The sequence below is a fragment of the Nilaparvata lugens genome, chromosome Y (genome assembly GCF_014356525.2).
Source record: "Nilaparvata lugens isolate BPH chromosome Y, ASM1435652v1, whole genome shotgun sequence".
NCBI lineage: Eukaryota > Metazoa > Arthropoda > Insecta > Hemiptera > Delphacidae > Nilaparvata > Nilaparvata lugens.
This window is the reverse complement of record NC_052519.1, coordinates 5,146,139-5,156,523: the sequence shown is the minus strand read 5'-3', so window position 1 is coordinate 5,156,523 and position 10,385 is coordinate 5,146,139. Positions and strand designations below refer to the sequence as shown.

Below are 10,385 nucleotides of genomic sequence, written 5' to 3'. Positions count from 1 at the left end.
TGTTGATGAAATAAACTAAATTCAATTGACAATGGTCCACCTGGCATTGGTTGAAACGGAAAGAGCAGTTTGAGTTTGGCAATGTCGTCCCTTTCGCGCAAATCATTCCACGGATTCCAAGCGACCGTCGGCGATCCATAGGGTCGCTGTCTGTTGTCCGGCAATGTCACATTCTCCAACGGATGGTAATCTACGACAACAAGTAACCAAATTAATAAAAATTTTAAAAAATAGACAACAGAGTTTAGAAGGAAAGTACAATGAAGAAGACAGTGTTTACGAGAAAATGGGAAAAGAAGACAAAGTGAATGTGAACATTCCAAATAGACGATAAATTTAAAAGAAAATGACTGATTGGAAAACAGAGTTCGAAAGAAAACGATAAAAGAAGAAAAGTTCACAGTAAACATCCACAAGTGCAAATAAAAAAGCGGATAGCGATTAATATTACTGTTATAAGAATAGGATTAATATACCGTACATGTTTTTATTGTAAATGTGACTTTGCATTGTTTTTTAATGACAATAGCGGTATCTCTTTCTCGTTTTGCTTTAAATAAATAAATAAATAAATTTATTAGCCAAAAACAGGATGTCACAATTTGACATATAGGCCAGTCAATGTAACAGTTACAACACTCAGTCAATACAAATATTGTCAATAAAAAACAATGCAAAGTCACATTTACAATAAAAACATGTACGGTATATTAATCCTATTCTTATAACAGTAATATTAATAAGTTCTAAATATCGAAATCTTCTACATTCATTTTCATGCCGATAAACTCTTTAACCCTGTAAAAGGGAAATGTTTCAAGAGAAATGTTTCTAAAATCTGTTTGAACCTCGTGTCATTAATTTGCGTCACCTCAATAGGAAGCCTATTCATCAATTTAATTGCAACATTCGAGGGACTTTGATCAGTTTATGCAGTCTGCTTCGTGTTACATTGAGCGTCTGATTGGATCTTGTCTTATAAGAATGAATTACATTTTTCAACTCCATTTTCTCCGGATTTGCTTTCAGAAATAGCAAGCATTGCAATATATATAATGAATATAGAGTTAGAATGCGAAGACCTTTATAAATATCTGTACAATGTTTCCCTGGCGATGACTCTGACAGCCCTCTTTTGCATTATGAAAATGTCTTGTGCTTGTGAAGATCAGCCCCAGACTATAAGGCCATATGAAATGTGTGGATGAAAAATACCAAAATAAGCGTGACGTAGTCCATGTTGGTGCAGCTGCCCACAATCACACCGCTGCTCAACCTACTTTTCACAACAGCAATGTGTTGTGCCCAACTTAGAGTAGGCTCAATAATTATTCCTAGGAATTTCTACCTCTTAACAGTATCATTTGTTGCTGATGCCTTTTTGAGCCTAAAAGTGACTGTTGTGGTTTTGGCTTTGTTGAGGAACAGTTCGTTGGCATTCAACCAAGTCTGCACCGACTCCAGATTCCTCTGTGACAGTGCAACAGCTTGAGCATCATTTTTATGCTTATTAAGAACTGCGGTAAAAAAGTAAATTCGTATGGCTTTTGTTGGTGGGGAGTCCCTTGCGGGAAGGTCCCACCGCCTGAATATATAATTTAAGCCGTCAATGGGCCTTACGACTGTCATACTTCAGCCGGGACCGACAATTTAACGTGTCCATCCGATAACACGGGAGTGATCTGGTTAAAAAACTTTTGGTATTGAGAGGGTTTGAACCCGGTATCATCGGCAAACATGAAGATTTGTTGGGACATTATACTAAGATCATTAGTTGCCAGATAGTCTTTTAACAGTGTACAATATTAATATTTAATTAACAAGATATTTCATTTTAATTATGAAATTATTGAAAAATATATTTCTTGCTTAGTAAAATAATTCAAAATAAATAATAAATAATTCAAATAATTTTTGTTTAATTGATTATTTTAAACGAGAATGAACAGTTAATATTTCATCATTAAACCTGTATCAGCTACCGTCTATAGAAGGCATTGACAAGACATAGGATCAGCAACGTGTTTCTCCTATCTTTCTCCGCTGCCATTTTAATGTGGACCTCACTAAAGGCTGACCACTATTGTACTTGATCTGTACTAGTAGTTATGTGAACAGTAGACCTCACGCAGTATTCTCATCCACAAGTACCTGATTGAAACTATAGATCTCATGGAAATACAGCAATAGACTGGCTTCTCCACACATCTGTGTAATCACTTGTCACTTTATGATGAATAATTCTATAGTCTGATTTTTACTTTCCTTGCCCTATTACCATAGGTAAGGAAAGTATTGCTTTCCGAAAAAAATTAAGGTACCTCAATTTCTAAATTTCTATACGTTTCAATTTCAATGTCCCCTGAGTCCAAAAAAGTGGTTTTTGGGTATTGGTGTGTGTGTATGAGTGTATGTGCGTCTGTGTACACGATATCTCATCTCCCAATTAACGGAATGACTTGAAATTTGGAACTTAAGGTCCTTCCACTATAAGGATCCGACACGAACAATTTCGATCAAATGCAATTCAAGATGATGTCTGAAATGGCGAAAATGTTGTCAAAAAAAGGGGTTTTCGTGATTTTCTCGGAAACGGCTCCAACGATTTTGATCAAATTCATACCTAGAATAGTCATCAATAAGCTCTATCAACTGCCACAAGTCCCATAACTGTAAAAATTTCAGGAGCTCCGCCCCATCAATGCAGATAGAATCCCAATTATCAGGCTTCAGATACAATTGAAACAAAAAAAAAAATGATTAGATTGTAGATTGTAGATTAGGAGTAGATTGAGCATGAAAATCTCTACAATTAATGTTCAGTAACATTTTCACCTAAAATTGAAAATAAGCTTTAAATTCGAGAAAATGTGATTATTCAATTGCAAATTATTGTTGATTCTATTAAATCATTCACTATGAATAGATAGCAGACCTCATGTGTGTCTCGAGCGTTATTACCCTGTCACCAGCTGGCTCAAATCACTGAATAGTAGACTTGAGATGCGCGTGTACACTAGTATCAGGTGATCAATTTTCATAACGGCAAGGAAAGTTGTGTGAGTGCGCCACAACAGATTTTTACTCTAATATTGGCGTATGAAGGAGGCTCCTTTTCCCTTTTATATTATCCTTGAAATGCAAAATTTCCAAAAACCTTGTATATACGTCGACGCGCAATTAAAAGAGGAACATACCTGTCGAATTTCATGAAAATCTATTACCGCGTTTCGCCGTAAATGAGCAATATATAAACATTTAAACATTCAAACATTAAGAGAAATTCCAAACCGTCGACTTGAATCTTAGACCTCACTTCGCTCGGTCAATAATTCAATGAATATGTGTTGGACATTGAATTTGATAGATGTAACTAATTAAATGTAAGTAAATCGTTGACTGTACAAACGGACGATTTGAGGCTCTAGCCGTCGATTAGAGATCGTTACGCTCGTTAATGGAGCTTGCAACTTACCCAAAAACCGTTTCGGAAACTTGAGCGGCACATGCGGCTTGTGAAAGCCTACGGCGAGCAGAAACGGCCGGCTTGAAGCAGAACCTCGAGCCTCGGCGCGGCTCGCGACGAACCTTTTTGCCTCGGCCACACTCTGCAGGTCGGGCAGCGTGCCTCCCGGCTGCAGGTCGGTGTAAACCGGGCATACCAGGTTGCGATGTCCGGCTCCACACACTGGCCACTCCTTGTAGCGCTCGGTGGCAGGGTGGTATGGCGGCTCACTCCAGCTGTACGGCTGGTCGTCGCTGTTGTTCGAAGAGATACCTGCAATTCAATTGAATTTTTTTTCAAAAATCTGGTGTGGCGCACTAACACAAATTTCCTTGCCATTATGAAAATTGATCACCTGACGCTAGTGTTCCCGCGCATCTCAAGTCTACTATTCAAAGATTTGAGCCAGCTGGTGACAGGGCAATAACGCTGGAGACACACTTGAGGTCTGCTATCTCTTCATAGTAAATGATTCAATAGAATCAACAATAATTTGCAATTGAATAATCATATTTTCTCAAATTTAAAGCTTATTTTCAATTTTAGGTGAAAATGTTACTGAACATTAATTGTAGAGATTTTTATGCTCAATCTACTCCACTTGATTTTTTTGTTTCAATTGTATCTGAAGCCTGATAATTGGGAATCTATCTGCATTGATGGGGCGGAGCTCCTGAAATTTTACAGATATGGGACTTGTGGCAGTTGATAGAGCTTATCGATGACTATTTTAGGTATGAATTTGAACAAAATCGTTGGAGCCGTTTCCGAGAAAATCACGAAAAACCCTGTTTTTGACAACATTTTCGCCATTTTAGCCGCCATCTTGAATTGCATTTGATCGAAATTGTTCGTGTCGGATCCTTATAGTGAAAGGACCTTAAGTTCCAAATTTCAAGTCATTCCGTTAATTGGGAGATGAGATATCGTGTACACAGACGCACATACACTCATACACACACACACACACACACACACACATACAGACCAATACCCAAAACCCAGTTTTTTGGACTCAGGGGACCTTGAAACGTATAGAAATTTAGATATTGGGGTACCTTAATTTTTTTCGGAAAGCAATACTTTCCTCACCTATGGTAATAGGGCAAGGAAAGTAAAATGGAACAAACTACGCAGTGAATATGTGGAGAGTACATGTGATCAGCTTTTCATGATAACATTGACAATTGTCATACGAATAATCATAGAAAAAGGATAGCATAAGATATTTTCAAGTTAAGGCTGTGCAAAGGCTAAAAATAAACATTTTTTTTCTGATCATTACTTTTTGAGATATGAGCGCCTAAAGTTTGAATTTTTGGGACAGAACATTTCAAATTCGGTAAGATATAAATCCATGAGATTTAGAGGATGGATTCTTCATGGTTTTGTTGATCTAGTGAAACAAAAATTTACTGAAAATATCAATTTTTGAAGTTATTCTTAAAAATTGATATTTTCAGGAAATTTTTGTTTTACTGGATCAACAAAACCATGAAGAATCCTCTAAATCTCATGAATCTCTTACCGAATTTGAAATGTTCTGTCCCAAAAATTTAAACTTTAGGCGCTCATATCTCAAAAAGTAATGATCAGAAAAAAAATGTTTTCCTGTGAAAAACTTTTTCATTCTGATGGCTAGATGATATACAAATCGAAAAGCTTTGAAAAATATCACAACTAAAAAGTTTATTTTTAGCCTTTGCACAGCCTTAGAGGATTCAATAAGCAATAAATCAATCAATTCAAAAAATCAAAATCTTCATTTCCTCAAAATACAAAATCAGTTGAAATATTTCCAATTATTAATACAATAATAATTCCCATTTAACAAGGGGGAATGGATCTGATGCTAAACGGATGCAAAGTGGATGAAGTGGCAAAAGAAAGCTATCCGATGCATGCTTGGCCTTCGTCAGATGATGGACTCGTGTAAATAATACTTTATTGAACTAGTAGTTCTGTGAACAGTAGACCTCACGCAGTATTCTCATCCACATTGAAACTATACCTGTACCTGATTGAAACTATAGACCTTATGGAAATACAGCAATAGACGGGCTTCTCCACACATCTGTGTAATCACTTGTCAGCTGATTTATGATGAATAATTCTATAGTCTGATTTTTACTCTAATATTGGCGTATGAAGGAGGATCCTTTTCCCTTTTATATTATCCTTGAAATGCAAAATTTCCAAAAACCTTGTATATAAGTCGACGCGCAATTAAAAAAGGAACATACTTGTCAAATTCATGAAAATCTATTACCGCGTTTCGCCGTAAATGCGAAACATATAAACATTTAAACATTAAGAGAAATGCCAAACCGTCGACTTGTATCTTAGACCTCACTTCGCTCGGTCAATTATCCTTGAAATGCAAAATTTCCAAAAACCTTGTATATACGTCGACGCGCAATTAAAAAAGGTACATACCTGTCAAATTTCATGAAAATCTATTACCGCGTTTCGCCGTAAATGCGCAACATATAAACATTCAAACATTAAGAGAAATGCCAAACCGTCGACTTGAATCTTAGACCTCACTTCGCTCGGTCAATTATATATCAATACAGCCCCAGGACTATACATCCTAAATAGCCTTATTCATGCTAAAGAAAATCTCTCAACTCCACCTCAACGACTCCTTATACATTCACATAACACAAGAAAAGGATTGATATACCCTACAATAGACTACTGTATCCAAGACACACAATAGCCATCTTCATCTGAGTCTCAATACCTTTACAATAAATTACACCCCAGCTCCAACACCATCCCTTGAAATAATAATAATAATAATAAAATAATAATAATAATATAATAATAATAATAATAATAATAATAATAATTCGTTTATTTCACTGCATTTTTACAATAATGGTAATACAAATACATACATTAAACATAATGTTGTGAACATTACAATTGGTAATACAAATACATACCTTAAGCATAATAATTGAACATAGATAATAATATTAAGCATGTAACAGAAAAAACCACAGTGCATCCCTCTTTAGGCTAAACCTGCGATGAGGGATGTCTCGCTCTCTAGTAAGTCAACTTAATATAATACAATAACAATTTTGAGGTATCAAACAAAAAAGTAAATTTTATACAATAATCAGTGTGCTTTTCAACAGATGGGATTACGAATCTTTAACAATAAATTACATTTGAATGAAGACAGCAAAAAAATGTAAATAATATTACACCTCTATTAAACGTTTTTCTTCATAGAAGCGATTAAGTCTATTCTTAAACAAAATGTAACTGGGTGCATCTGATATATCTGATTGCAGTTTATTGAAAAGTCGTGGTCCCTTAGCAAAAGCATGTAAGGAGGCCACTCTACTTCTTGTGAAGGGTTCTTTTAATTTATTAGCAAGATTTCGACGAGTGGAATATACATGTTCATCCATAACTGGAAACTCTGAACGTCTTAAATACACAAACTTCAAAAGATTTATTTCAAATAGGGTATCAACACTAAAAACGCCAAATTCTCTATACAATACTTCGGTTGGATATCTTATGGGTCTCTTCAAACATATTTTTATTATTCTTTTATAAAGAATTATGAGAGGTTGCAAAATTGAACTCCCACAACTTCCCCAGGATACAATACCATAGCAGATAATTGACTGTATCAGTGCCAAGAATACCATTCTTAATTGATAGATAGGAAGGACATTCCTTAATTGAACGAATTTATAAATTAATTTTCTAAGTTTTGAACAGATGTATGAAATGTGAAGCTTTCTAAACAATTAAGAAATTTATAGATTCAGATATAAGTGAATTGAAACTAAGTAGACTAACAAAATCTATTAATGGGTATGAATGATATTAGTTTTGACTAGATAGTAGCAGAGACAAGAAATATAGAATAACAGATTAAACTGTTTAAACAAATTAAACGTTTCAACACGCTTAATAAACGTATGTTAAAAACAAATAAGTAGTCTTATCGATAGAATCAGTTCCTCTCTCCTTCGCTCAGGAATTTTAAGCTCAGAAATTCCAACTGTATTATCAAAAGAAGATTCTAATTGACTGCTGTCCATATGGTTATGAGGATTTGTGATGATGTCTTTGTATTTTCTCAACTGTGATATACCTGTTTTAAAAATGTTTCTTATGTTACATAGATTTTACTGATCTTTGTCTTTTTGTATATATTGCAATGTGACTATGATGACTATTAACGTTTATTGTTATATTTTAATTTGTTTTATTGAATTGCTGACTATGTCTTGCATTTTTGTTAAAGTTTTCTGACAATAAATGATTATTGAATCTTGATTCAAGTAATTACTACACAAACCTGGATGAAACACTTTGCCAATGGACTTGGTGACGTAGCCGCGTTCCTTGAAGAACTGTGGCAGAGTGGTAAAATTTCCAACGACATGTCGCCAATAGCTGTAGAAGTCGTACAAGAGGAGAGAGTCGGGCCTTCTACTCGTCAGAAATGAGTTGCGACTGGGTGCGCACAATGCTTGCTGAAAAAGAAAAGTTACGTTAGGTGCGATTTACAAAAATCTGGTGTGGCGCACTCACACAACTTTCCTAGACGTTATGAAAATTGATCACCTGACGTTAGTGTTCACGCGCATCTCAAATCTACTTATCAACAAAGATCTGAGCCAGCTGGTGACAGGACAATAACGCTGGAGACATACGAGATCTGCTATCTCTACATAGTGAATCATTCAATAGAATCAACAGTTTGCAATTATTGGATAATCAAGTTTTCTCGAATTTCGTACCTTATTTTCAATTTTAGGTGAAAATGTTACTGAACATCAATTGTAGAGATTTTCATGTTTAATCTTTTCCACTTGGAATTTACTGTTTAAATTTTATCTGAAGCCTGATAATTGGGAATCTAAAATCAAACTTTGCAAAGATGGGGCGGAGCTCCTGAAATTTTTACAGATATGGGACTTGTGGTAGTTGATAGAGCTTATCAATTACTATTTTAGGTATGAATTTAATAAAAATCGTTGGAGCCGTTTTTTAGAAAATCGCGAAAAACCCTGTTTTTGACAACATTTTTGCCATTTTAGCCGCCATCTTGAATTGCAATCGATCGAAATTGTTCGTGTCGGATCCTTATATTGTAAGGACCTCAAGTTCCTAATTTCAAGTCATTCCGTTTATTGGGAGAAGATATCGTGTACACAGACGCAAAAGACACTCATACACACACACACAGACCAATACCCAAAAACCACTTTTTTGGACTCAGGGGACCTTGAAAGGTATAGAAATTGGGGTACCTTAATTTTTTTTCGGAAAGCAATACTTTCCTTACCTATGGTACCTAATAGGGCAAGGAAAGTAAAAAATTGGTTATAATTATATCAATAGAGTATAAAATAAACTCAAGACAACACAAAAGTTGACATTCAACTTAGGGCCAGTACATATTAGGCGTTTTCAGATGGAGTTTTGGGAGTCAGCAGAGCAGAAAGCTCTCCCAATGACTGATTGGGTTGGCGCCTGAAAAAAACGCTTGATGTGGTCTGGTCCTTATTCATGCATAGCGGCAGTCCTTTACTTTTACTTCTTCGGTCATTTGTCCGAGGAGACGTCCAATAAATGTATTCTGCATATGATGTATTCCTAAATATACAACAGGCCTAAATATTTACAGTTTTCTGTACTGCTGGTCTTCATAATACAAGTTATAAGGTACCGTATGATAACATTGGATGCATTATATGTGCAAGTGCACGCGTTGGACATGCATGGCCAAGCTCGCCGGTGAGAAACAAAATATAGAAAAAGCAATAGGAACACTCACACTGAACGCATGCACTTGCTGGTTGCGTTCAGTGTGAGCAGCTACACGCAAGTCAAAACGTGTTTTTTATTTACACTTTCCAGTTTTTGGTATTTGGCTCATGCATGATCTGACGTGCACTTGCACTAACTTGCAAGTTACGCATTCAATTTGATCACACCCTTAGATACTGCAGTAGATAGGAAAAACTTCAGCACCTACCTATTTCTAACACAATAATTATTATTATTGAAGTTTTAAGCAAGGACCCTAAAAGTCCATCGAATTCATAGATCTATAAAAATTAGCGGAGACAATGTTTCAACAAAGAAGTATACATTTTCTACATTTTACCCCTAAATAAGTACGGTATCGCGGTATCGTATGGTATTCTATGGCTTAAAATTCCAGTAAATAGTGCCCAAGATGCTTTGGTTAGTCTACATTCCATTTCATTCCTCAAAGAAATAATTCAGAGACCTACCTGAGCAAATGCTCTAGTAAATACATAACTATTTGCAGCTAACTCGTCAATGTGAGGAGTATAGGCATTTTTGTCATTGTAGCAGCCTGAAGCTGGTCGAAGATCATCTACTACTATCAAAAGAATATTTTTAACACAAAAAACATTTGAAAATAACTGGCCAAATATAACAATTGATGAAAAATACTTTAATAATAGTATCATGACGTTTATTAAATAAATTAAAAATGTACTAAGTGGAGTACCGTACTGTACCTACTACTGAAATCAATTCAACATTTCTGTCCTCAATTTATCCCTAAAGAAACTGATGATTAAAACTGTAGCAAATTAGATTATCGTTTGTAAAATGTAATCAACGAAAATAGCTTTTGCAATGGAAATTATACGTCATTATTATGATAAAGCAAGGATTGTGTTTTGTCTTTTGTTCTATTGTATACACATAAACAAGAAGAGGAATAACAACTAAATATTTGTAGACTATTAGAAATAAATAAGTCTCAAAGATTAATACTCAACGTGTGTAATCTCTATTAAAACATGTAGGATGGAGTGAATTCCAATCAACAAACTATTAAATATTATAACTGATTTAT

General features: G+C 35.1%; 1 protein-coding gene across 1 annotated transcript; it reads right to left on the bottom strand.

Moving 5' to 3' along the window:
- Nucleotides 1–40: 40 nt before the first annotated feature.
- Nucleotides 41–10,020, bottom strand: LOC111046525 (iduronate 2-sulfatase; the record flags this gene model as incomplete). Its single annotated transcript, XM_039443598.1, is given in 4 exon segments — nt 41–190; nt 3,476–3,778; nt 7,839–8,016; nt 9,787–10,020. Coding segments are annotated over 4 exon segments (835 nt in total), but the record flags the coding sequence as incomplete, so codon positions are not given.
- Between the last annotated feature and the right edge of the window lie 365 nt (nt 10,021–10,385).